General features: G+C 38.8%; 6 protein-coding genes across 11 annotated transcripts; 4 read left to right on the top strand and 2 right to left on the bottom strand.

Moving 5' to 3' along the window:
- Positions 1-1,863: 1,863 nt before the first annotated feature.
- On the top strand, positions 1,864-3,780 carry LOC128745343 (zinc finger protein 69 homolog). Of its 2 annotated transcripts, none has more exons than XM_053842385.1 (4): positions 1,864-2,167; positions 2,219-2,764; positions 2,818-3,459; positions 3,520-3,780. In XM_053842385.1, exons 1-4 carry the CDS (start codon positions 2,051-2,053, stop codon positions 3,691-3,693), a joined length of 1,479 nt encoding a protein of 492 aa, XP_053698360.1. In that variant the 5' UTR covers positions 1,864-2,050; the 3' UTR covers positions 3,694-3,780. The 2 variants fall into 2 exon arrangements, with proteins under 2 accessions (XP_053698360.1, XP_053698361.1); XM_053842386.1 differs by having other exon boundaries at positions 2,068-2,167; positions 2,257-2,764.
- A 2,200-nt stretch (positions 3,781-5,980) lies between these two features.
- Positions 5,981-6,819, top strand: LOC128745289 (translocator protein). Its single transcript, XM_053842322.1, has 2 exons — positions 5,981-6,404; positions 6,464-6,819. The coding sequence occupies exons 1-2, from the start codon at positions 6,078-6,080 to the stop codon at positions 6,671-6,673; spliced, it is 537 nt and encodes a 178-aa protein (XP_053698297.1). The 5' UTR covers positions 5,981-6,077; the 3' UTR covers positions 6,674-6,819.
- Positions 6,820-7,779: 960 nt separating this feature from the next.
- On the bottom strand, positions 7,780-10,153 carry LOC128741900 (uncharacterized). Of its 5 annotated transcripts, XM_053838041.1 has the most exons (6): positions 9,385-10,139; positions 9,203-9,315; positions 8,993-9,144; positions 8,632-8,732; positions 8,032-8,553; positions 7,780-7,922 (listed from the first exon to the last, which is right to left on the bottom strand). In XM_053838041.1, exons 1-3 carry the CDS (start codon positions 9,971-9,973, stop codon positions 9,076-9,078), a joined length of 771 nt encoding a protein of 256 aa, XP_053694016.1. In that variant the 5' UTR covers positions 9,974-10,139; the 3' UTR covers positions 7,780-7,922; positions 8,032-8,553; positions 8,632-8,732; positions 8,993-9,075. The 5 variants fall into 5 exon arrangements, with proteins under 5 accessions (XP_053694016.1, XP_053694023.1, XP_053693998.1 ...); XM_053838048.1 differs by having other exon boundaries at positions 8,632-9,315; positions 9,385-9,941; positions 10,082-10,153; XM_053838023.1 differs by having other exon boundaries at positions 8,993-9,315.
- A 9,723-nt stretch (positions 10,154-19,876) lies between these two features.
- On the top strand, positions 19,877-21,072 carry LOC128744485 (mitotic checkpoint protein BUB3). Its single transcript, XM_053841534.1, has 2 exons — positions 19,877-20,153; positions 20,215-21,072. The coding sequence occupies exons 1-2, from the start codon at positions 19,959-19,961 to the stop codon at positions 21,001-21,003; spliced, it is 984 nt and encodes a 327-aa protein (XP_053697509.1). The 5' UTR covers positions 19,877-19,958; the 3' UTR covers positions 21,004-21,072.
- A 2,698-nt stretch (positions 21,073-23,770) lies between these two features.
- On the top strand, positions 23,771-24,348 carry LOC128745400 (28S ribosomal protein S14, mitochondrial). The gene is made up of 2 exons (XM_053842467.1): positions 23,771-23,955; positions 24,012-24,348. The coding sequence occupies exons 1-2, from the start codon at positions 23,893-23,895 to the stop codon at positions 24,333-24,335; spliced, it is 387 nt and encodes a 128-aa protein (XP_053698442.1). The 5' UTR covers positions 23,771-23,892; the 3' UTR covers positions 24,336-24,348.
- A 737-nt stretch (positions 24,349-25,085) lies between these two features.
- Positions 25,086-25,805, bottom strand: LOC128745180 (iron-sulfur cluster assembly scaffold protein IscU). The gene has a single exon (XM_053842194.1). The coding sequence runs from the start codon at positions 25,638-25,640 to the stop codon at positions 25,191-25,193; it is 450 nt and encodes a 149-aa protein (XP_053698169.1). The 5' UTR covers positions 25,641-25,805; the 3' UTR covers positions 25,086-25,190.
- Between the last annotated feature and the right edge of the window lie 904 nt (positions 25,806-26,709).

The raw sequence follows: 26,709 nt of genomic DNA, 5'->3' as shown, positions 1-26,709 counted from the left end.
ATTTCAGCATATGACACACATCCAACAACACGTGTACTTGATGGGTGTCGCAAGGGTGTTGGAAACTGGTAGAGAAATTTGTCTCATTTGGTTTTAAATAGCATCCCAAGATGTTCGCCATAGAAATGTTCGTGCTTGTGCCATCAAAGGTAAACGCGACGATTTTTACACCGACAGCGCTTAAACTTGTCAGTACCGTTTCAGAGATACTTGCCTTCTCTATAGCAGTTAATCCGTTCGTAAAAAAATATGCGACAGGTACCTTCCATTGTTCTTGAATACCAGTAACCATATACACCAACACTTCTCTGGCAACGACGATTTCATCGTCTGTTGAACCATCTTTGTTAGGAACTAAATTGGCATGATGGATACTTCCGTCAACCTTTTTTGTGTGCAGATTCCATTCTACTTGCTGCCTGATGGACATTTCGTCCATCATTAGACAACCTAGTAAAACATTACCCTGAGAACGGTAATCATCGGCCTTTGTTCTTAGAGCAGCCAACGTTTCGTTTGTTAGCCCGGGTTCACCGTCCAAGCTCTGATACCATTTTATTATGGTACGTGGATTTGGCAAACGGTTATAAAAAGTCTTACGTACGAACCGATAGGCCTTGGCAGAGTAATAATGAAGAGTGGTAGCAAAACTTTTCAACTCATCACTGTACCCCCGGTCTGATCGTCCGAAACAAATTTCTTTGAAGAGTTTTTTATCCGAAAACGCCTAATAGAAAAAGCAATGAATAAACATGAACCAATCGAATAGCAAATTTTACCTGCAGCATTTTTTTCGCTGCATCAGAAATTAAACTCTTCTTTTTTAAATCGCGAATGATTTCTTCCATGCATGTTACTTTTTTACTTAGCCTGTAAACCTGATTCCTGGTATTCTTCAAGGTTTTTTTAATTGAAATCAAGTGGTGCTGAAATTTTGGAAGCATAATTTTGCTTTCCTTCTCGGATAAGAGGCTGACATCGTGAATATCGCCGGGATATCGAAGTCTGGCAAAACAATATACAAGAAAATAATTCGTGTTCTAAATCAATACTTGAATAGTTAATAGGAATAATACCTCTGAGTAACATTTTTCTTTTGCGTTCCTTCGATGCTGGATATTCCAACGACTTGTGCCTTTTGGTCACAATCAGGATTTTTAGGATCTTTTTCGGACACAAGAAACTCGGCTGGCGAGTCTAGCTGACTATAAAAAACAGATGGAAATGCAATAGGGCAGAGTCGACGGGATTTATTCGCATAATAGAAATCCGATTCAATGAAATGCTTAGAACAAATCCGAAGATTATCAATGCCGACAAACTCAATAGTTTTATCATCTTTACATCGATGAAGGATTTCTTTAATCCACTTTCGTCGCAATATTTCACTTTTAGGAAACCTGAAACAAATAAATAAGAATATTTAGTTTATTTATTACATATAGTTTGCCTTATTCATACCGATGCATTGAAATGCGGGATACGGAACTAGAGGCGCTTGATCCGGGTGAAGTTATGCCGTCACACGTTGGAATGCAGCAGGCTATTTTACCCATCTTCACTACTTTGCACAAAAACGAAATTAACTGCGAAAAATTACTAATAAATAAACGCGAAACTAAAACTGTAACTGAAACTTTGAAAATTATTTTCTTCGATGCATATGAAGACAGACTGCAATACAATACGTATGGAGAAAAAAAAAGCAAAACATCGAGTTTGACAGTTCGATGTTGTACTCGCTGATTTCATTTATAGCACATTCCCTTGCAATTTATAGCGTCCGCTCCGCCATTATAGTGCGTAAAAAGCTGGATAGAGCACTTCTTCAAATCTGCCTATTTACATTTAGCGATTTACCCTCATCAATACCAAATCATAATATTTAACTCACCCGAGCTGTGTTTTTACATTAAAATCTAGATTAAAATTATAAATTTTGTATATTTATGATTTGCTGGTGACAGTGTTGTATGTGACGGTTGAGAAAAAGGATTAATCTTTTTGTGTTTGAGTAAATACCGTGAATTTGTTATCGTTCCAAATTTTGATGGCTTTCTGGATGTCGCTACGAATATGCCGCTTTTGTGGCAAAAGTAAAAATGTGATTGTTGATTTGATAGACTCGCTCCTGTGGGAAAAGCTAGTCGCGTATTTCCCCCTTAAGGTAAACCTAAATATTAGCCATTCGTATGTTTCCGATACAACTTTTTTGCAGTTTGAGCCAGAAGATTCACTTCCAAAATTATCATGCAGTGAGTGTGCTAGCACTATTCATGAGATGGAAAAATTCGTTCTGAAAGCACGGGAAGTTGAGAAGGAACTAAGGGAGCATGCCAATCGACGGAGAAGTAATGTTTTATCAGCAGCCGAAATTCGTTCCCTAGCCAATTCTGTAGCAGCACAACAAACGAAACCACAAGTACAGAGTGTAAATGATGTCCTGCGAAAGCTGACCACTACATCGTCAGTAGTGATTAAGAAAATAGTACCGCCCCAAGCGGACCCACTTGGGGGGGCAGATCAATCAGAAGAAGAAACATCGCCAATAAAAATGAAGATGGAAGTGCTAGACGAGGAAGTTGTGAATTTGCCGGCAGAAGATTTCATCCATTATAATGACACGGATGATGATTCTGATGCAGTTTACAGGCATACATTCCAAGTTTCGATTGATTCAAAACAACATCATTCTACGGATGAATCTGCTCAGGAAGATAACGATGAAGATTATGAACCAAGTTCAAGGCAGAAAAAAGTGTTTGTAAGCTGTTTCATATTTAAACTTAACTTTTTCATAATGCTAGTTATTTTCAGTACCAGACTCGGCAGTCCACGATAAAGTCTCAAGAAGTGTCAAAACAGGTGTCTAAGATCAAACCGATGCGCAAATCACCGAATACTAAAAGCATCGTGATAAACCTTACTGATCCTTGTCACTATGTGTGTGTTACATGTAAAGCAAAATTCGGCAGCTTTGAAGAGCTTCAGGCACATATTGATCAAAGCATAGCATGCAAAAAAGTTAGTTGTACTTGCGAACACTGCGGAAAAATATGTGAGACTCGAAGAGCACTATACCAGCACAAGCTTTCACATAATCGGAAGCCTCAGTTAGTTTGTGATCAGTGTGGCAAGGTCTACACAAACTCGTTCAATTTGGAGAATCACAAAAGTCAGGTGCACGGCGGAGAATTTGAAGAACTGGGTTACGTATATAAATGCTGCGAACAAACTTTCCAAACACGGCGAGCATTAAACGATCACGTGGCCACACACAGCAAAAAGTTGAATTTACTTTGTGATTTATGCGGCAAGTCTTTCACATCGCACAAAGCCCTGCGATCTCACAATCAGAGCCATTTAAATGTTCGACCGTTTTCGTGCGATTTGTGTGATAAATCTTTCAGAACTAAATTGCTTTTAGTACAGCACTCACATGTTCATACAGGAGTGAAGGTTTGTTTCAAAATAATGTCAAAATTTGTTTTTTATATTTTAATTACTTTGTTTGCACAGGTTTTTAATTGCGACCTTTGCGAGAAATCGTTTGCTAAAAAAGAATCGTTAAAGAAACACTACAGACTGCACTCCACGGAACCGGTCACTTGGACATCAACTGGCGAGAAGATATCTGTAAAACCGCTGGAGCAACTTCAAAAGCAACAATTCGTCCAGTACGACTCCGCTTAACTGTTCGTTAATTGAAGCTATCAGTGCACTGACAGTTTATGTATTTATATTGTAGATTCTATGCCCATAAATGCGGTTTTATAAAGATCGGATAATGAATACTAAGTTTTTGCTAAAATCTAAAGGTGTAATTTTACTTTACTGATCTTACCCTAAGAAGATACGATATTTCCCTCCTTCTTTTTTTCGACTGCGCTCATGAAATTGAACTTTTGCTTATTCGATTTGGTTTCTATAGCAATTACTTTACTTTACTCTCAAGTACTTTTTTTACACGGTTTGTTTTTTCGATTATTAAGAACAAGGAAACTTACGGACCATTCATTTATTTTTCAATACATTTCGGAGAAGCCCGACATTCGTCACGTAGTTTGTAAATAGTCCCTCAGTTGCACCGTTCTCGAGTAATCGAAAAAAACAAACCGTGTAAAATAAGACTTTAGTGTACTTACTTTTTCGACGCCAATCCGCTTATCGAATCCATGCCGAATTCAGGAGCCGTCTCCACATTAGTCGGTCTTGGGCTGCCACTCTCCAGTCGCCCCTAACACCCGCTGTTCTAGCATCCTCGTCAACAGCGCTCATCCAACGGGTACGGGGTCTGCCTCGAAGTCGTCGGCCTCTGTCGAGTTCTCTGCTAAATATTGTTTTCGCTGGTCTCTCATCCGGCATCCTTGCTACATGGTCAGCCCATTATAGCCTGCCGTATTTTAGTCGCTTCACAATATCCGCATCTTTGTACACTTGGTATATTTCATGATTCATGCGCCTGCGCCACACTCCTTCGTCTAATATGTCGCCAAGAATTGATCGCAGGATCTTAAGCTCGAAAACGCCGAATTAGCGTCTAATAGAGCGCGAGTTTTGTACGGAGTTGTAGGCTACGGGACCTCAGCAGGCTACGTAATTCGTAGAAGGCCCTGTTGGCAGCCGCTATCCGCCTTTTTACTTCACGGCTCATATCGTTGTCACATTCACTAACGTACCAAGGTAAACAAATTCGTCGACCACTTCAAAAGTATCTCCATCTATCATCACCGCAGTTCCAACACCCGAAGGGCTACCACGCTCTCTACCAGCCACCATATACTTTGTTTTGGTAGAATTTATGATAAGCCCTATCCTCGCAGCTTCCTCCTTAAGATGCGTGTACGCTTCTTCCACAGCTCTACGGTCAACACCGATGATATCGATGTCGTCCGCGAACCCTAGGAGCATATGAGATTTCGTGATGATGGTACCGTTCTGTTCGCTGTACGCCGGACCTTCGAATAGCATCTTCCAATGCAATGTTGAACAGCAAGTTCGATAGTCCGTCACCTTGCTTCAAACCATCTAACCTCTAACGTCACAAACGAGTCCGATGTCTCACCCGCTATCCTGACGCTTGATTTTGAACCATCAAGGGTAGCACGTATCAGCCTAATCAGTTTTGTTGGAAAACCATGTTCAAGCATAATCTGCCACAGCTCGTTTCGTTTAACTGAATTGTACGCCGCCTTGAAGTCTATAAACAGATGATGAGTCTGCAAGTTGAATTCCCGGAATTTATCGAGGATCTGTCGCAAGGTGAACATTTGGTCCGTCGTGGAGCGTCTCTCTCGAAAACCGCACTGGTATTCGCCAACAAAGGTTTCCTGTAACGGCCTCAGTCTGAGAAACAGGATGCAGGAGAGAATTTTGTATTTGTATTTTGTAAATTGGGCATGAGACCTTCCAACCAGTCCGTAGGTAATTCCTCCTCAGTCCATACCTTTAGTATAAACTGATCGATTTCACAATACAGCCGTTCGCTCCCGACTTTCAAAAGTTCGGCGGGGATGCCGTCCTTTCCAGCTACTTTGCCGTTTTCAGCTCTCTCGCTGCTTTCCTAAAATTCCTAATGCTATAGGAATTAAAATAGTAAAAAAAGACAGTTATTCAACGTAAATTTCAAATGCATTGGAAAACATCATATTCAACTGACTGTCAAATTTTACACATTTGTTACTTCATATAAAGCCAAAAAAAAAAATGAAAAAGACGCAGAACATGCTTAAAATCATTTTGCCCCCACCTAAAAAATGTAAGGGTGCTGTACTTTTATTGATTTCTCATTTTGTCGAGATGAATAACGCAACTCCGTTCATTAACTGAGCGGTCGACTTGGTCTCGACAGTTTTCATCAATGCTATAATAAATATATTATCACCCACACACTTCTAATATACTTTATACCTAGCTTTATTCTACGTTAGTATTATGTTATTTACCTCCTATCGCTGACGAGAAGATAAAGTAAATTGTGCAACGCTACTAGCATTTTGCGAGCAAGAGCTTGTCTGTCATATATAATTGCCTTTGCCGGTATTGTTGAGTCATTGTCGATCGTAGCTGGTCCCAATATGGTTCAAAACAGCGATTTTATCAAAATAGCAGGGGCAATTGCTTTGCCTCAGCTTGGAGGATGGGTCAACGGCTATCTAACACGACAGGAAATTAAAGGTTGGTACCAGAATCTGAACTTTCCGTCCTATCGTCCTCCGAACTGGATTTTTGGACCGGTATGGACTTCGCTGTATGCTGGCATGGGATACGCTTCGTATCTGGTATGGAGAGATGGCGGTGGCTTCAGTGGCATTGCACAGGGTCCACTGGTTCTGTACGGAACTCAGCTTGCCTTAAATTGGGCATGGACTCCAATATTTTTCAAACGACATGAATTGAAATGGGTAACAAAGCAATGCTGTAATTGGAACATTCACTGTGATAATTTTCTTGTTTATTTCAGAGCTATGTGGAGCTAGGTGCCTTGACTGCCGCTGTAGCGGCAACAGGATTTGCATTTTTTAATGTAAACAAAGTTGCTGGATATTTATTTGTCCCATACTTTGCTTGGTGTTCATTTGCAACGTTGCTTAACTACAAGATTTTCAAGCTTAATCCAGAGTCTAATGCTACAATTAAGGAGGTGAAAGAGAATAAGGAAAAGAAGAAATAATTTTAAAACCAGTTTGAGACCTTCGACTTTCAATATAAAAAATGAATTGTATTTTTGTTTGATAACTTTATCGAAGCAATGTTGTAGTTAGTAAATGGTTAAGTTTGATGGTATTAAATAAAAACCTCCAAAAATGTGCAAAAGCTTTGAATACCTCTAGCACGTACACTGAGAAAACTTTTCGTATAGTTTCGTTTAGTTCCCACATAGATTTTTGCAATGTGCCCAGTTGGCCCAGTTAATGAACTTTATATGCCAAACATAATTTATGGGTACGCGAAACTTTTTATGTGTATTTCTGGGAGGATTGTGTTTATATGCAAATTTGTGGGAATTTCATATGGAAATTTAGTATTAGTTATGTGCAGAATATTTTGAGTGTAGAGGTCCATTCCAGTATAGTGGTTAGCATTCACGCCTCTTACGCCGAGAACCCGGGTTTAAACTCCAATTCCGCATATATTATGAACCCAAGCTATCAAAGTAACTATAATCAAACAAAAAAAAACTCCAGCACGTGCGACAGATAACGTCCCTCTCTGTCCTAAGGGTGTTTTACAGTTCTTGGTCGTCTGAAAAAACTTTAATATATGCCCACATTTAGAATTAAACGTGACCGCTATTTATTTACTGAAACATTCGGAAAATCGTGCCATCCGTACCTATACTTGCTTCCTGGATCACACTATCTAGGACAAAATTGAATAGCCCATCACCGTGCGTAACCCTCTTCGAGATTCGAAAGAATACGGGTGTCCCGACATACGAACTGGTGTTCGTCATTTTAACCAATTATGTTAGGTTGTCCGGAAAATCAAAGTCGTGTATAATCTGTTCTAGCTGGTCTCATTCTATTGTGCCGTACGCTGAGTAAAATGGATAAACGACTGAAGATATTTGTGTAGTTCTTGCGCCTTCTCTCGACCTATTTGCAACATTCTTTAATTTCATCCTTATGTTAATTCAAATTTTTGGGAATTGCGAAATCAAATTCAATAAGTTGTACCCAGTTTTGCATGGTAACATTTCGGATTTGCATATAATTTCAACCACTAACAGTGATGTATTTCCAAACGACTACAGGATGTTTTTTATTAACCATCCATTTAAGATTATTTTCATTGGAATCCTTATAGTACTGTAAATTTTTAATTAAAGTTTAAGCTTACCTCTAAAAAATCCTGAATCGGACTCTTACATATTAACAAAACTCATTCTGCCATAATCTGACCTCTCAATGGATTGTTTTCTGATTTTATACATCATTCGTTATTTTGTGTAGCGATTATTTCGAGTTGAAAATTAACAGAAAAATTAAACATTCAACAAGTTGGAGATAATGGCAATAGAGTACCTACCGAAAAGCGCTGGTTTTTGGCTCGGCAATGATTCAATGTTCCTGTTCCCCACCGGCATTCTCTCTCTCATGGATACAGAACCGATTCTCTGAAAGAACAGTCCAATGACAGAAAACTGGGTGAAAGCAACGTGAACTGATAGACACAGGACTTTTAGCAACTAGACTGTGATCCCCGGAAGAAATGAGTAATGATTTCAAGAGATTAACAACTTGCTGATTGAATTAAAGATAAAATCAAAGCTTAAATTGTCTGTACTATTATTCTGATTCAGTATTATTGAAATACTGAATTAAGTACGCTAGAAGCTAGTTATTTTTTAAATGTGTCAGCAACTTAACATGTAAAGGCCTTCCAATCAGAGCAGCAATATCAATTATTGTTCAGACATTCTCATTTCTTCACTCCACCGTATCTAATTGCTGATGTCCGTATTTTGGAACGATACAAAACAGCGGACAAGCTTGATGCACCATAACTGATCATGCTTTTCACTCGAGCTGCCGCAGAATCTCGAGCTGTCTGTAATTGCGAATTGAAAAGGGATTTAATAGTGGTGGTTGTTCATCGCATTCCAGCTGTTGGAAACAATCTCCCCACCTTAATGGTATCCGTCGACACTAGCTGCGCAAATTGCCGGTAAAGCTGGTTTCCGTCGCCTTTTCCGTTGCTAGAAATTGCCAGAATCGAACCCTCGAAAGCTGAAATTGCAACACAGATTAACTAGTAATTTTCATCTTCGGTTTCCAGCGATCATTTTTACTACAAATTTAGTTCTATGACATTACTCCAACTTGTTTTATTTTAGATTTGCTCTCTATAAAATGATGAAAATGATAGAAACTAAGCAAAGATTCCCTATTTTGTATTTAATGAAAGTATAGAAGAACAATTCCTACCGTCAACAAAAAGGAATGAGATATGAACAGAGTTACTTATAATCATATAACATGATACGGACATTCTACTTAAACCTGATTCATCGATCCTGAACGTCTTCAAGCCATGCACGGTGTGAGCTTAACGCACATGAAGCGCAAAACTCTACCGAAACGCGGCCACCGGGTACGATATGGACGCAAACACCACCGCCTTCTTCTGCTCCGGGGGAACCTGATCTCGGTGAGGCGTAATTACTTTGCTCAAAATAGTTATGCTCTGTTTTAATTACTTGCTCACTGCTGAATTCAGCTGGACCGTTTGTCATCGTAGATAGAAGCTCCTCTACATCTGGGAAGCAACTGAATTCTTCGTCGAATATTTGCTGGGAGGCCATACCTAAATCTGAAGATAAAAATTCGGACTCGATCAGAAAGCTGGACAGAAAAGGATCCACCGCTGATTGGACAGTACCGTGCTTGTTGAATTCGTTCAATGGCATCGGATGTGGAGAAGCAAATCCCTCGTCGCTGCTGCTTCTAGCTGGGGTGCAAGAATTTTTCACATAGCTCAGATCAGAAGATGTCATGTTTAATCCTGATCCACGAATCGCATCTAATACTCTCATAATACCAGTTCTGTTGGCAATAACATTTTTCAAATAATTTTTCTCACGCATTAGCTGTTCAACTGCTCTGGTCTTCTTTTTCATCTCTTTTCGAATAACTCTGTTGACATGTTTCAACTTATCCAGCTCTTTCTCAAGACTCTCGACATGTTCCTTTTTGCGACGACGGTTTTCACGTGCAAGCAGTGCGTTTCTGTTAGAGATTTTAGGATTAGGTCGACGAGTTGGATTCCGCTCCAACTTCATGTCTCTCTTTGGCTTCTGCCCGGAAACAATGCCATCAGATGGAACTATACATTTTCTGGATGGAATAAATTCATCACTTTCGTAATCCTCTACATCCTGGATAGATTCGGTTTCACTTCCACTGCTTGTTAGCTCATTTTCCTCATACTTGTAAATTCTCTTAGTGAAAATCCGATTCAACGAAGCCATGTTATAAGCGTATACAAAACGTTTCCAAACGACGATTGGACGTAGCGGAAATAGTCGTGAAAACGGATAAAATCTGAACAACTTTCACGTTCTTAGGGTAGTACTTACTGCCGTCAATTGATGATTGTTAATTTTTATGAAAAATACAACGAAAAATCCTCTAAATTTGGCCTGATTTCTACTACAGCTACAATTTGGAAAAAATTACGATGACTCAACCGCAGAGATGCCAGATTTTTTATGAATCTACTCGAAAAACGGAACAGAACTGCTCGATACATATATGGCCGAGGGGTATCCAACAAAAATGATTACTGTGCGCGAAACGGTGCTGCCACCTTCCCAAGTTTGTTCTACTTGTGAAGTCGGTGCACAGGTTTGTTAAAGAGTGAAAAGGATAGACAAAACTTTGCACCAAATCTTCACAAACTTTCCATATGGCAGTTCCATGAGAGTACAAGAGATCGATTTGTGCTTACATAGCGATTTACTGATTACCTCTGGTTGCCAGTTATCAATCCAGGGATACCAGACTTGCAGATTTGTCTACAAATTTCAGATTTTTGGAACGGTCTTGCAGATCATTATAAATTTGCAGATATTTGCAGGTTTTATGACTTTTATTGTTTTGGTGCAGATTTTTATTCGAAGCTCTTTAAACTTTCACAGACTTGCTAAAAAAAGTGTGCAGATTTTCGCAGATTATTTTCAAATCAGAAAATTCGAGTAGCCGAAAAACTGCTTAATTTTTTCGGTTTTCGAGCAGTTTCAGACATTTTTTTTTAGAAAATATTATCAATTTCCCACCCTTTCGTACGCGATGAATTATAACCACAGAGAACAGACTACCAGGTAATCGACAAAAAGTGTGTAAAAGGTTTTTATGTAATCTACGAGTAATCCTTCAATAGAGCACCCCTCGAGCAGTAAGTGGCAAACTAAATCTTGATGTCGCTGCCATCGCTGCTATGTAACTCCAGCACAAAGTAATATTGATAAAGGTACATGGATATTTTTTGATGCGTTTGGCAAACTATTTCTGGAGGGCGCCACCGACAGCTTTTACACACAAAAATTCGATTACTTCCTTCGAGCCTGTTAATCTGTTCTCTGTGGTTATGGTGCAGTTGTCCGTTATTGCTAATTCTTTCGAGAACCAGCGACTTAAAGATGTCGAGTTTCTCGATGCTATAATAACAACATACTTGAAGAATGTTTTCGCCGCCAACATCTCGTGTGTGCGAAAATGAGATAGCATGTCAGCACTGCGTTTCACTCAACTGCCAGCAGTCTGATTTGGGCCCGCTGTCAAATTTTGAGCCCCGGACATGCTGTCGCTGACGTTTTGCAGCTCGATATAGAGATGTCGATGGGGTGCTTTTTAAGGCTCTCTAATCGGTGTTTTGACAAGTCTCCTGTTCGATTGGACTTACTTTTTTTAAAGTCCTTCCTGTGCGTCCGGGTAAAGCCGAAAAGAATAGCAAGGTGGAATCACTCCAGATGGTAAATAGTCGTAGATCGTGGTAAAGGAGTTCGGATCACTCAACACTAGTTCACGTTGGAAGTTCAACTTAGACTGCCGAGACCGGCTCGTGTATTCTACTTTTTTATCGGATGACAGTGTTGCCAGAAAGACCGCCATAATTAATTGATATAATTGATCGATTTCGATCAATTACACGTTCTTAAAATTATACCCTTTTTTGGGTAAATTTAATACACAACAGCTCTTCCCTCTTAAGAAAAAACATTTGAAAGAATATACATCTTATATCTATAAAACATTCGAAATCGTATTTAACAATTATTATTTATAGACAAAATCTTTATCGATATTTAATATTCTTTTTCTTGTCGATCTCCTGATTGGAGTGACTTTCCTTTCTTCTTTTCTTCTTTTCCGATCTTTCCCGGAAATCTCTTCCGGAAAAAGTTCTTCATTTTTTCTCTTCCGGCCTTTCCTTGAAACCTCCTTCGGCAAACTTCCTAATTCTTCTTCTGCCTCGCCTGTCTCCGCTACCTCTGCCGTCTCGCTTGTCCTCTCAGCAACCCCTGCTGAGTATAATACATTTGGTCGAACCATCGGGTCCGAACGTGTTACTCTAAGCTGTCTCCTGTGAGCGTTTATTGGAACGCTTCCAATTTCCACCTGTAAGACATTTTTAGAAATTTGTCTTAGAAAAATTGCTTTAACCCATCTGGCATGGTTCTGAAGGTTGTGATTTTTGTACCACACCTCATCACCGGCCATCAGATTTTTGAAAGGATCCGCTACATCTATAGCATAATTATCCTTTACCATTACATCATTAGCTGGTTGCGTAGGTGGATCATGCGTTGTTAGTTTTGTTAAATATTGTTTATAACTTTTCCTCGGATGCATTAGATCTATTAGTGTTTTAGGAGAAAAACAGAAAATCTTTTCTGATGGAAATCGTCCATCAACCGTCGAACAACAATTGCGATAATTGAATAAAAATAAGTTAATCTGATCCTCTAAATTTAACTCGGCAACTTCCGGCTCAAGCAAAAACCTCTTTAAAACCTCTTTAACTGTTCTTACTAATCGCTCCGCCTGCCCATTGCTAGCAGGATTATATGGAGGACTCTTGAAAACCTTAATTCCTTGTCTTTCAAGAAAGTTTACGAAGGCCTGCGAGTTGAATGGAGGACCACCGTCTGATACCAGAACATCAGGCAATCCAAAACGTGCAAAATATGCTACCAACTTTCTCAAGGTATTACCTGTGTCTGTCCCCTTCTTCATCCACTCTATTTCCACCCACTTTGAGAAACTATCAACGATAATCAAAAAAGTGTGATGTTGGAAATAAAAGAAATCTATATGTACCCTACTAAAAGGTCTAGTAGTAGGAATCCATTGAGACTGTACTTTTGACTTTGGAACTATCGCCATTCCGTTGCATGCATCACAACTAGCGACAAACTTTTCTATATCATTATTTATACCAAACCAATATATGTATCTTCTTGCCAACTGCTTCATTTTGACTATGCCCCCGTGATTGGCGTGTAAAAGCTTCAGAACATCGCTTCGCATTGCTGTTGGTATAATCACCCTGTCTTTATAGAGTAAGCATTCGTTAAAAAATTCCAAATCCTGCTGATTTGAAAATATATTAGCAAAGCGCTTGTCAAGACGTTTAGGCCAACCACGTTTCATATAAATTACTATCTGCTGCAGAAAGGCATCATCCTTTGTCTCTGAAGCAATCCTTTTATAGTCAATTGGCAAATCTTGACCGAAATTAATGCTTTTGATATATTCCTTATCATAATCGCTAGGAACCATCTGCTCTAATGGAAACCTGGAACAGAAATCCGCGTTTCCCATTTGAGCAGAAGGTCTATACTTGATTTCAAAATCGTAAATTGAAAGTTCTAGAATATATCTCTGTAACCTGGTCACATATATTGAATGTTTACCCTCTTTCCCAAAGATTCCTACTAAAGGCTTATGGTCTGTAAATACATAAAAAAATTTCCCATATAAATATTTATGAAACTTTTTGATAGTCGAAACTAAAGCCAAAGCCTCTAGATGAAGAATAGGGTAGTTTTTTTGCGCTGCATTGAGAGAAAATGAAGTAAAACTTATGGGTTTTTCAACCCCTTCAACGATATGTGCAATTACTCCTCCCAAACCGTAACCAGAAGCGTCTGAAACAATTGCAATAGGTTTATTAGGATCATAAAATTCCAAAATATTTGCATTTATTAATGCCTTTTTGCTTTCCTCAAAAGCTCTGTCGCAGTCTTTATTCCAGATAAACTTTACATCATTCTTCAAGAGATTGTACAAATAATACAATTTAGAAGACAAATTAGGAATAAACTTGTTATAATAATTTATCAAACCCAAAAAGGATTTGAGTTCCGTTACATTTTTTGGTATCTTTGCCTGCTGAATTGTGGCAATTTTATCTGAACAAGGCATCAGCTCATTAGAGCTAATAATATGCCCCAAATATGGAAGAACTGTGACAAAGAATTTGCACTTGTCAAAATTAATTTTTATGTTTGCATTTTCTAACCTTTTTAAAACCTCAAAAAGCTTTTGCTTGCAATCTTCCAAGCTAGTACCTGCAACTAGTACATCGTCTAAGTAGCAATAAACATGTTCTAAACCATTTAAAACTTGATCCATTACCTGCTGGAAAATAGATGCACTGGATGAAGCACCCTGTGGCAATCTATTATAGGTGAACAAACCCTTAATAGTGTTTATCACCATAAATCTCCTCGATTCCTGTGAAAGAGACAACTGGGTATATGCGCCCTCCAAATCTAACGCACAAAACACTTTACACCCTGCTAAACCAGCAAATAAATCCTGTGCTGTGGGTAATGGATAGGTATTTGGAACTATTATTTTATTAATAGAGACCTTGCAATCTATTACAAGTCTAATGTCATTATTCTTTTTTGCTACTACAATTACTGGAGACGCCCATTCACTGGTCTGTATAGAAGTAATTACTTTCTCCCTCTCCAGCTTGTCCAAATATAACAAAATTTTATCCCTCAAACGATAGGGAACGTCATAAGCCTTCTTAAATATTGGCCTATCACATTTAAGTTCCAAGTCGGCTTCGTATCCAACAATTGGCGAAGAAAAATCTTTCTTAAATAAATGACCAAATTTATGTCTAATTTCTGGAACAATTAAGTTAGAACTATTTTCAGCAACATTGTTTATTTCCAGAAAATCTGAGAAAAACTTTCTCCAGTTCGGGATAAAGGCATCCAACCATGGCCTGCCAAAAAGAGGAATAAATTGATTTTGGCAATTCAAAACCAAAAGCTTTAACAACTCAGTTTTCCCCCTGAATGAAACCAAAACTTTAGCTTCTCCCTCAATCATAAGTTTAGCACCATTGACAACTATCAATTGTTTAGCTGATTTTCGTAAAGAGTTTGTAAAAAGAGAGAAATACTGTGTTTTACTTATTACCGAAACGGAGGAGCCACAGTCAACCTCCATTTCTAAAGATTTATCCTCAACCCGGACGGACACTAAACATGGTTCACTTATCCTGTTAATCGAAATTATATTCATGCACTCCAAGTTACCTTCGTCCGAATCGCTGTCAGTCTCGTCAATCTCGTCGGTTCTCATCCTCTGCATAAGGTCAGCTAAATTTTGTGTTCCCGATGGCCCCGGTTTTATTTGATCTACAAGGTTAATAGCTTCCCTCTTCAAGTCCTTGCGTTTGAAGCATCGCCGCTTCAAATGACCCCTTATTCCGCAAAAATCACAGACGCGATAATCTTTATAACCACCGGATGATCTAAATTGTTCTTCCCTATACTCAGCTGGCTTAAATTTTGTTGTAGAATTCCAACGCTTGCTTGGTTGGAACCGCTTTTTATTAGAAAAATGTTTATTATATGGTTGGTACCCCAACCTCTCCTTTACCGAAAGTTTGTCCTTCTCCTCCTGTTCTTTTATTAGCCTATCGAGTTTTAAAAATCTGCCCATTGTTGGACCAACCGGGTCACCAGGTCTATGCAAAGATGCCACTTGCTCAATAGTCATATTAGTAGATCTAGAGCCAGATGACAAACTTTCCACGCTACTTTTCGCTGCTTCCCACGTTTGAATCACTTTTTCAGCCGCCTCAAGCGTCTGATCAGATTCACCAAGAATTTTTTGCTTTAAGGTAACATCCCTGAGTCCTGCTAATAAACGATCCCGTATTGCAGTGTCTTTAAATAACCCGTATGAACAATGTTCCGCCTGCAGTTTTAAGGCTAATAAAAAATCTTCGGCCGTTTCATCGGCTCTTTGCACCCGCTGATTAAAAGAGATTCGCTGACAAATTCCTGACGCCGTTTTGTCTATACGCATTTTCAGTTTCTCTATCATGGTAGTTAACGAAACATCCACCAGATTTCCCGTTGGAAACAATAGTTTCAGCTCGGCGTATATGTGAGGACCACCAAGGGTAATGAAATGAGCTTTGCGGTCATCATCAGTTATCTTATTGGCCATGAAAAAGAAATCCAATCTTTCAACCCATTGGGTAAAAGAAGTACCTTTACGGTAAGGCTCTATTGTGGTGGAGAAAGTTGAAGACATTTTTCAAAAAAAAATTCAATAAAAATTATTTCCAAAAAAAATTTAGGAGAAAACCAAATCTCCAAAGAACAACAAAATTTTCCACCGAATTCACGTTAAAAGAAAATTTATAAAAAATATTTTCATAGGTCACTTTTTGTCACTGATATGTGGATGATTATATGTATATATTGTAACAATATTGTGGTAATTTATTTTAATGGGCAAGAGAAAATAAAAATTCAATATCACAATTTGCCCAGTGTTACAAAATATAAAACAAAAGAAACTCACCAGATCGTCCGTGGCAAAAGGGTTTTCAATTATAAATTTAATTTCCAAAATTTTTCAGCACTTTTTCCTTTAGGTTTTTTTTTTCCTTTTATCCTTTTTTCCAACGTCTTTTGCCAAATTCTTTTCTACTGCAGGTGCCGGAATCCAAACCAGCAAAGTCAAACGATGTAAAAAGCACTAAACGCCGTGTTACGTTTTTTCACCAAAGAAACAGAGAAAAAAAAAACATTAGAATAAAATAATTATTCCTTTGTCAGGACCGATTGTCCTTTAGCAAAAAGAATCGGAGATCTATTATCTCTCAGAACAATAGAAATACTAACTATTGTTTTTCCCAACAATAGATTTACTAATTCTATTGTCTGTTCCGCTGTTCTTAACGAAAGAAAGAAAAAAGAAACACCTTTACCAAAGCGCCACAAAATGGAGTTTTTATTTCACCCACGCACAAATTGCTTTCCACCGTTACCGAAAATTACCTTTTTCTGCTGTTTTTCTAGCGTTTATGCACGCCGCAACACACTTTTTCGTTTGATTTTTTTGCTTACAGCACCAGCCGAAAAGAATAACTTTCCACTGGCCTCGTGCCGTAAAATAAAAAAAACTATCACTTACCGCGATAAAAACCAATTTTCCTCGTCGCCACTTTAAAGTCCTTCCTGTGCGTCCGGGTAAAGCCGAAAAGAATAGCAAGGTGGAATCACTCCAGATGGTAAATAGTCGTAGATCGTGGTAAAGGAGTTCGGATCACTCAACACTAGTTCACGTTGGAAGTTCAACTTAGACTGCCGAGACCGGCTCGTGTATTCTACTTTTTTTATCGGATGACAGTGTTGCCAGAAAGACCGCCATAATTAATTGATATAATTGATCGATTTCGATCAATTACACGTTCTTAAAATTATACCCTTTTTTGGGTAAATTTAATACACAACACTTTTGACAACTGATTCTGTTCAATTCAGAGCTGCCATAAATACAGATATTTGTGCATGCATAAATTTGGGACCCTACCGTTTTCTCCGGAGTAGTTTATTTTCTCGATCCAATCTTTTAAATAAAAGATTCAGGAAATTCAGGAACATTAGTAACCAGAAATCACAGCAACTGAAATGATTGATGGGTCCCAAATTTCCCAAGTAACAATTTCAGGCTGATCAAACGCTTTTATAGCTGATTTTATTCAACCTGTGACTGATCTATGATTTAGGTTTAGAAATGAAAAGCTTTTTTCAGCTCTTTAACATCTAAATCTGGTGATTTTATCAAGCTTCAGGCTAATTATTAGCTGCTTTCGAAGCTGCAATGAAGCTTAATAGAAACTTTTTTGCACTTTTAAATCTACGGGGTGAAGTGGCTGTCAAATTCATACATTTTCGATGTCCCACGCATAGGTACCAAAATGTTAATTTTGACAAGAACCAAAAAATTTGCTGGGAATTCCCCTTTACCGAGGACCATTTGAAAGTTGCTCTCTTCACTCCTACATGGGAAAGAGTTAGCAACACACCATGCCCTTGTTTTAAATAGCCAATTTGCGAAATGCTGTCAATTCTATTTTTAGAACGAGAAAGTTTTGCAATCCAGTCTTTTCCAGTCGCTTAATCAACGCTTCATTAACCTTTATGCAGCCAAAAAAAATCTATTTTTAAATTTAAATAAAATGGAACGACGTCCCTATTTTTATTTCGCCGTGTACGCGATATTTTTAGTTTCGAATAACTTTAATTCGTACAGGTAAGCTAGCTAATTAAAAATGCATGTCTTTTTTCCGGGAATTGAACCCGCCATCTTTTGATTTATAAGCACTCACCGTATGATCCGCCCCATATGCATCTGCAGAACAGACAGTGAGAATATCTTTACACCTGAAGCCTAGCCCGCCTAGCGTGAAGCAGTCGATAATGTCGATAACTGACAAACTTTTGCTGTCAGCCGAATTGCGAAATACTATGATCTGACACTATGTGTGCTGTGAGCCGAAAGAAAACTTAGTAGAAGTTTGTAAAGCCACTTTAACACCCTTAAGCAGACTTAAAGTAGTTTGAAAGCTGTAAGCCTAATGAAAGCTTCTACTCTACATTTTAACACCTTTAAGCAGCCGTAAATCGATTTTATGTTTATGGCTGTTTAGAAGCAGATTGTTTAGCAAAAAAAATCCGCTATAGAGCTTTCTGACAGCTCAAGCACCCACACTAGCGAACACGAAATACGCGTGTATATACATGATGTTTACCTCATTTTGGGGAACAGCTGATGCTGGAGGAACACCGACCGAAAAATAGCGATTACTAGTTGTGTTTCTCCGTTTGCCACACTGCAGAGCACATATTTCGGTCAAATTTTTCATCCTGTTCCAAATTCAAGCACATATTTTGAAAATTTGCTGGTATTTAAGCCAGCGGAAGACGAAACTCATTCTGTACCTTGGTGACAAAGGAATGCATCTTTTTTTTTTTCCTGTATGGACTCATCACTGCGACCAGTAAGTTAGATCTATTGTGATATCGCCCGGGTGTTTGTTGTATAACCCGCACTGCATTTATTTTAGCTATAGTCGCTATTGAGTGAGCGATATGCTTATTGAATTTCTTTTTTTATGCGTGCTTGTGTGTAATTGGGTACCCTTCTTTCAATGCTTTACTCTACTTTATCCACCTCGTTCCACATGACAGCGCACAGTCCCCAATTATAGTCATCCCTGGCGTAGCAAACCAGTGCATTTTTACTACAAGGGTCTCATTTTTGCACTGTCAATAGGCCATATCGGGATAATATAGAACTCAGCATGAAGGAAGGGCGATGAGGGGCCTGAGAATAAACCCATGCTAAAGTCACTTTGACATCGAATGGCCTGATTCTACTAAGATTCGAACCCATGACCATTCGCTTGTCAAAGCAGACTCGGTAACCTTGCGGCTACAGAGCCCCCCAAGGAATGCATCTCTTTTGTTTACTGTTGTTTGCCTCATTTTCAAGCACCAATACACACATAACTGGAAAGGTCTATTAAGCTTTTTTATCAGCTTTTGGTAGAGAACTGGTTTGAAAAACTTCTTAAACTGGTTTGAAAGTATCTTAAACATCGCTTATTTAAACACCATTTGAGTGCTTACTTTATGCAGCTTTGATCACCTTAAACCAACCCGTAAACAGCCATTGCTCTTGAAATTCAGCTACCGTTGTTACTTGGGTTATGCATGCACAAATATCTGTATTTGTGGCAGCTCTGGTTCAATTGGAAATTTCTGTTTAAGATGGCGACTCTCTAAGGCTTTCTACATGTAAGCAAACAGTATGCGTGTTCGATTGGCTCTCTTTTGACAATAATTCTCGCTGCTCGATTCGATTGGCTCCCAAGATGCCCAAGATGGCTGCTTATCTGCGTATCTCTCACCTCTGAGTATTTCTAGTTGAAGCTATCTTTCTTAGATTAATCTGGCATCCCTGCTTGACAGTTCTTTTTTTTCAAATTTCTGCGTCTGAGCGTCACAGTTTGTATTTCTCATAGAGCAAAAAGGAAAAAAAGGTTGAAAAGCAAACGTCCGCCAAAATATTTGCCCAAAAGAATTGCCGAGCATTAAATATTTTATTTAAGATTCCACACCGATGGAACGTAAACCGGAAACACAAATTCAAAATGCTCCTACTGACATAATATCGTCAGTGAAGTTTTCTCCGCAAACAAACCAATTTTTGCTGGTGTCGAGTTGGGATTCTAGCGTCCGATTGTACGATGTAGTTAACAATACACTTCGACAAAAGTACTATCACGATGCACCAATACTGGATTGTGCATTCCATGTAAGCTTAATTGTTTACTTTTGGTAAGAGTAATATACATCTTAAATGAATTTCTTTTAAGGATTCGGTTCGAACGGTCAGTGGCGGCTTGGATAACTTGGTTAAGCTATATGACCTTAATACACACGCCGAGAGTATTCTAGGTACCCACGATGCTCCGGTTAAATGCGTGGAATATTCATCCAAAGTGAATGGGATTTTAACCGGAAGCTGGGACAAAACCATCAAGATGTGGGACGTTCGAGATAAGGATTGTGTTGGAAGGTACGAGCAAAGTAATGGAAAGGTTTACTCTATGAGCTGCATTGATGAGAAATTAGTCGTTGCTACCTCTGAGCGAAAGGTGCTTGTATGGGATCTACGTAATATGGGACAGTATCTGACAAGAAGAGAATCTTCACTAAAATTCCAAACAAGAGCGATTCGCTGCTTTCCGAATAAGGAAGGCTATGTAATGAGTTCTATCGAAGGCAGGGTTGCAGTTGAATATTTTGATATGGATCCAGAGGTTCAGAAAAAAAAGTTTGCATTCAAATGCCATCGTTCGAAAGAAAATAATACTGAACTTATCTATCCAGTGAATGCGCTTAGTTTTCATAATGTATTTAACACATTCGCTACTGGTGGTTCAGATGGCTACGTGAACATTTGGGATGGCTTTAACAAAAAACGATTGTGCCAGTTCCATTTGTACGACAGTTCTATATCATCTCTGGCATTCAGTTACGATGGAAGCACTTTAGCAATTGCTTGCTCATATTTGGAAGAATCAGAATTTCCGCCAGATCCGTTGCCGGAGCCAACATTATATGTTCGATATGTTAGTGAAGCGGAAACTAAACCTAAGTAGGAATTTGAAAAACAATTTTTAAACTGTTAGGTTAAGATTCCTCAATTTGGCCAAGCTGCTGGTAATAAAAGTTATAAAAATCGATATATTCTGTGGACACTAAAATTACTGAAACTCGTCTATACTGTTTGCACTGGTACTTTTAGAACGGGACGTGGTTAGATAGCGATGTGAAGTAGTAGAGGTGTGGAACAACGTACCGTTTGTTTGTTTTAGCGGTTTTAGCAGCGCAAATGTAAACAGCAAGACTGACGTCAATCTCGCCCTATTCTTCTACGGGCATAAAAAAGCATAAACATTGTGCCGTACAACGGTGACACTAACACACCTATACTTTTTAGCATATTACGAACACAAACATGCCGCGTTTGCCGTACCTTAGAGAGCCTTACATTTTCCTAATGCTGCTCCAGCAAAAAATACCTCTCACTGTTCTGTTTGACAGTTGGCTTATCCGTCCCTTTGTGGCAGGTCTCTTTACTTTTGACAACTGATTCTGTTCGATTAGAACCCAATAGAAAATTTTGACAGATGCTGTTTTACGCATCTATCGACGAAATAGGATGCCGAAGAAATCAACCTATTAATCAACCGACTTCGTCGGATCGCGTTGGGTGGTTGTCTCCGTCACCCGACGCATTGGTATATTTAATCTGTTACCGTCGGGTAACGATTAAATCAGATGATGATCGGTTTACTCTGTACAGAATGATGTTTTGACAGCTAAGTCTGATTGATTTTTGAACAAGGCCAGTTTACTTCTAATTCACTTGTTCTTTATTTGAATAGCTAGGTAAGTATCCTTTACATAAAAAGACAGCTGCATTGAATTTGTAACTTATTATCGCTATTTTAGTTGGAATTTCGCACTGAAAATTATCGTGCGACTATTTTTTCCTATCGGATTGTGGAGCCACACAACGGAGATAGAGGTTAGGTCCAGTAACAAGCTGCTCTTGACTCGGTTTATATCTTGCTTAAAGGAACTCCGTCCGGATCTGCGTCGCCGTCAATGAGGCATGGAATCGAAAAGGTCCTACGACAAGTTCATCTCCTTTGTCACGATGGGAACGGATTGGTTCTGCGGAGGAAATTGATCGACTGGCTTCATGAAGGATGAGCAGGTTAGTGAAATTAAACTATAGGAGTAAATATAAGTGTTCGTGTATGTTCCGCAGAAGAGAGAAATTTCTTCAATGAACAGCTTTTTTCGATTCCAAATAATTACCTTCTGATCGTTACAGGTTGTCATCGCGCCGACGTCGCTCGTGCTATTTCAAGCAGTCTTCTTCGTTCAACTCGGTCTTGGACCGCTGGTCGCCAATTCTCAGAAGTCGAAAGTCGCTTTTAAACTGGTCGAGCGATACCGCACAGTGGGCATCTCTGTTCCTGAGGCAGGAGGAGTTGTTGAAGAGGGCCACTTTCAGGGTATTATTAGGAGCATTTTTATTAGAACTAGGTTTGGTTTTATAGACTTCAATATAATGCTCAAATTGATCCACTTATTTTGTCTGTATTGATAAATTTTATGTCCCAAATAATCGACCTATTTCGTATGGTTCCGTAGGTTACAAAATTTTCTCCATCGATTAATCCACCTATTTCGTATGATTTACGTATTTCGTCATCTGATTCCTCCACCGATTTGATCGGCTTTGGTAGGCAAGTTAACTACATACACCAATTAATCCACTTATTTCGTCGGTATATTGACAAATTTTATCTCCCGATTGATCAACCTATTTCGTTTGGTTCCATCAGACACCTTTATTTCATCACCCGACTAAACAGCCAATTTAGTCGGTTTTTGTCGATCGATTAAACATACCGACGAATCGGTAGATCGCCCTGTTAAACTCCCATAAGCGTCGTTGCAACAATCGGCCGATTCGTCGGGTCCAAAATCGGGCGATTCAGCCGACGCGAACCTACTAAATCGGGGGAAAAGTAGGGGGGATTTTTTATCGGGAACTTATGGTTTAAGATGGCGACCATGGCGACTCTCTAATGTCGAATTTGTTTATAAGGTTTTGCACGGGCGAGCATAACCTCGCTTTTTTGACGTCTATCAGTGGTTTGTTTACATCGACTTAGAATGCGGGTTAAAATGATTAAAGTGAATATTGTTAAAGGCGTCTGCGGCAGGGCAGAAAAGCACAAAAACTGCCATTCCGAGTAGTTTAGAGGGCGACACTGCTGGACAATACGCTTTTAAAACATTTAACTGCAGTTTATGCATATTGTGTTTGCCTAACAAATAGTAAACAAACCACGAGTGGATGTCAAATGGATGAATTGCGTTCATTCGTGACGTCACCTTGCAAAACCTTATTCAATCCGGATTGGAACTGAATGAACTTTTTGTGTTCATTTGCTCCTATCTGACAGATAAAATTCATTCAGTTTCAACCCGGATTGAATAAACAAATTCGACATAAGGCTCTCTACCAGGGATACCAGATTTGCAGATTTGTCTGCAAATTGCAGATTTTTGGAAAGGTCTTGCAGATCATTATAAATTTGCAGATATTTGCAGTTTTTCTGACTTTTATTGTTTTGTTGCAGATTTTTGTTCGAAGCTCTTTAAACTTTCACAGACTTCCTAAGAAAGTGTGCAGATTTTCGCAGATTATTTTTAAACCAGAAAATTCGAGTAGCCGGAAAACTGCTCGATTTTTTCGGTTTTCGAGCAGTTGCAGACATTTTTTTTAGAAAATATGGCATCTCTGCTCTCTACCCTCTCTACTGATCTCTTGCATAATCAACATTCAAACAAAATTATTTACCAAATCTATAAAAATCTTTACCTTAGTTGAGTTCATCTGTTGACATAATAGTTTTATTTCTTCTATTTAACTCACAGTGAGATCCTTGCAAAATATTTCGAAAATGCTGTTCGGTAGTTTTCTAAACCGTTTTTCAGGGATACGTCATAATGTAGCCAGTGTCGGGGTAAAACAATTAAACCTAATTTAAATGCTTAATGTGATCCGTCGTTTTCTTTACAGTTTCAACAAGTTCGTAACAAGTGGACCGACTGGCGAATGCTTAAAGATGCCAAGCGACGAAGGATTGTGGTAGATAATGCGAAAGATCGACTGCGTGTCAATTCCTTGCGTAAAAATACAATCCTGCCTGTTGAGCTACGCGAGCTGGCAAGCGCTGAAATCCATGCTTTTCCTCGAGACACTTCACTGGTACGTGTTCGGGAACGGTGCGCTGTTACCTCGCGGCCCCGTGGCATTGTGCATCGGTGGCGCGTTAGCCGTATCGTTTGGAGGCACTTCGCCGATTACAATAAATTGTCTGGAGTGCAGCGAGCTATGTGGTGAATAAAACGATCATTCAACCTATTGAACACTGTCGTAATTTATTCATCGTATAAAAGCATTAATAATCATACCCATAATTTGAATTTGGATTATTTCGTTCTCTTTGATACCCTTCGTTTAATAATTTTCGATTTCTGAAAGTGACTCATCCCAGCAGTTTTCCTTCCTCTCAATTTAATTAGTTTTGAGAAGACTATTAACACGTGGTTTCAGAAATGGAAATTTATCAATAGAAGTTACATATCGACTAAATACTAACTTCCAATTTATCCAGAAAATTATGAAGAGTTTTCTCAAGAAGCTCTCCACTTACATATAATTTTTAAGACAAGTATACATTCAATTAAAAAGTATATGTAGTTTTGTACTATGTTACCTTTAAATAGTTTTATTTGCCAATTTTCTATTCAGGCTAATAATCCATACGGTGGGCCTTATTCAGCGAGGCTAGTGACGTGACGACAAATTCGCTGACACTCGTGTTTCGTTCGGCGTTAGTCGAGTTGAAACAAATGTGAAGTATTAAGACGGACCTTTCGCGACATGGAACTCGATTTGCAAAACACAGAAGTGAATCGGAGTGGCAGTGCAACGAAATTGGGATTCTCACGTCTCTCGCCTCGCAGAATAGGTCCCATTCAACCCCATCGCATTGAACTAGAAAAATTGGTAACTCAAATTGTAATTGTAGTTGATGAAAATTGCGAGTTTTTCTCTCTATAACAAAAACAAAAAAATAATTTAGTTTTTCAAACACTTAGAGCTGTACATACATTTATTTTATCATTCTCTCATTCTAATTTACATAACCAGATTTTAATTACTCGTGTAATGCTATGCCTGTAGGGTAACAATCTATTTATCTTGCTTCTTCTTGTAATCTTCCAAGGCGGCTTTAATAGCGTCTTCAGCCAGCATGGAACAATGAAGCTTTACCGGAGGAAGAGATAATTCCTTTGCAATGTCAGTATTCTTAAGCTTTCTTGCTTCGTCAAGTGTTTTTCCCTTTACCCATTCGGTAGCCAGTGAGCTAGAAGCAATGGCTGATCCGCAGCCAAATGTTTTGAATTTAGCATCGATAATTTTTCCATTTTCATCAACCCGAATTTGCAACTTCATGACGTCACCACAAGCCGGTGCACCAACCAATCCGGTTCCGACGTTTTTCTCTTTCTTGTCCATCGATCCAACGTTTCTCGGGTTCTCATAATGATCAAGCACATTTGCATGGTAGAGAGCAATCGGAGCACTTTGGGCTCGACGTAATTTCATTAAAGAATTGAATCCTTTCTGCAATGTAGACATTGTTTTGGTTTCTTGTTGTTCTTAAAAACTTGAAGGACAGGTATTTCACAATCGCAAATAAAGATTTTCCTTTTTCTTTTCACTGCGCAGTTTCCTGCACCAATATTTTTCTATTTATGCACGGCTCGAATGCACGACCACGACCTGCACAACTGTACCAGTACAACAGATGATTTTGACGTTTGGCAACAGAGATGCCAGATTGAATCTGATGAATGCGGATTACAGACGGTAGATAATCTACAGACCAGGAGGGTGAAACTGTCAAAATTTCGTGGACTAAACATAAATACAAAATTGCAACCAATGTAATATAAAGAGGTGTGGAAAACATTTATTTGTATTTAATTTATTTAATTATGAAAAATCCGAATAGTCATTAATGACCGAAAGAACTATCAAATCAAACCGCACTAAATAATGGGGATTGCTTTTTTAGATCTACGTCCCGCTTGATCATGACCGGTCGATTCCACCAACATTACGATGAAATTTTTTCGTTTCACTGATCCAACTTAATGAACATCGCCACACCCGTATATACTTCATTGGATGGCAAAATTGTTTTTGTTTATGTAAAATTTACAGCGAGTTTTTGTAAAATTACAATAAACATGCGGTGTTTAATAGCTTCTTGCTTAAATGATATGTCTTTACGAATGGTGGAAGGAGGAATGTCAACACACAGGTAATTTAAAAATATAGTTGATTGACTACGATTCCTGACTAGAGAGTTCCTTCCCACCAGTGCCATTCGAGATCCTCGCAGTTTGAAAGATGAACGCGGATTTGATGCTAAGCTTGCTGTGCCAGGTTGCTCGAGTGAGGCTGGTCTGTTAGCTCCAACGACGTCTATTGGAAAAAATCCAGAAGTCACGCACGAGGCAAATAGAGGATCGAATTTAAGTTTAGATTCCGTAGTGCAAATTGACAAAGCTTTTCCAGTAACTCAACGGTTGGTGTGGTTCTTTAATATTGTTTATGCCCCAGTAAACAGTAAAGTTAATTGTTGAATATTACCTAAAAAGGAGATTAGAACGATATGCGAAAACTATTATTCCGTTCAAAC

Source organism: Sabethes cyaneus, chromosome 1 (genome assembly GCF_943734655.1).
Source record: "Sabethes cyaneus chromosome 1, idSabCyanKW18_F2, whole genome shotgun sequence".
NCBI classification, from domain to species: Eukaryota; Metazoa; Arthropoda; class Insecta; order Diptera; family Culicidae; genus Sabethes; species Sabethes cyaneus.
Note: the sequence above shows the minus strand (reverse complement) of the source record. Positions and strands in the feature narration are given on the sequence as shown.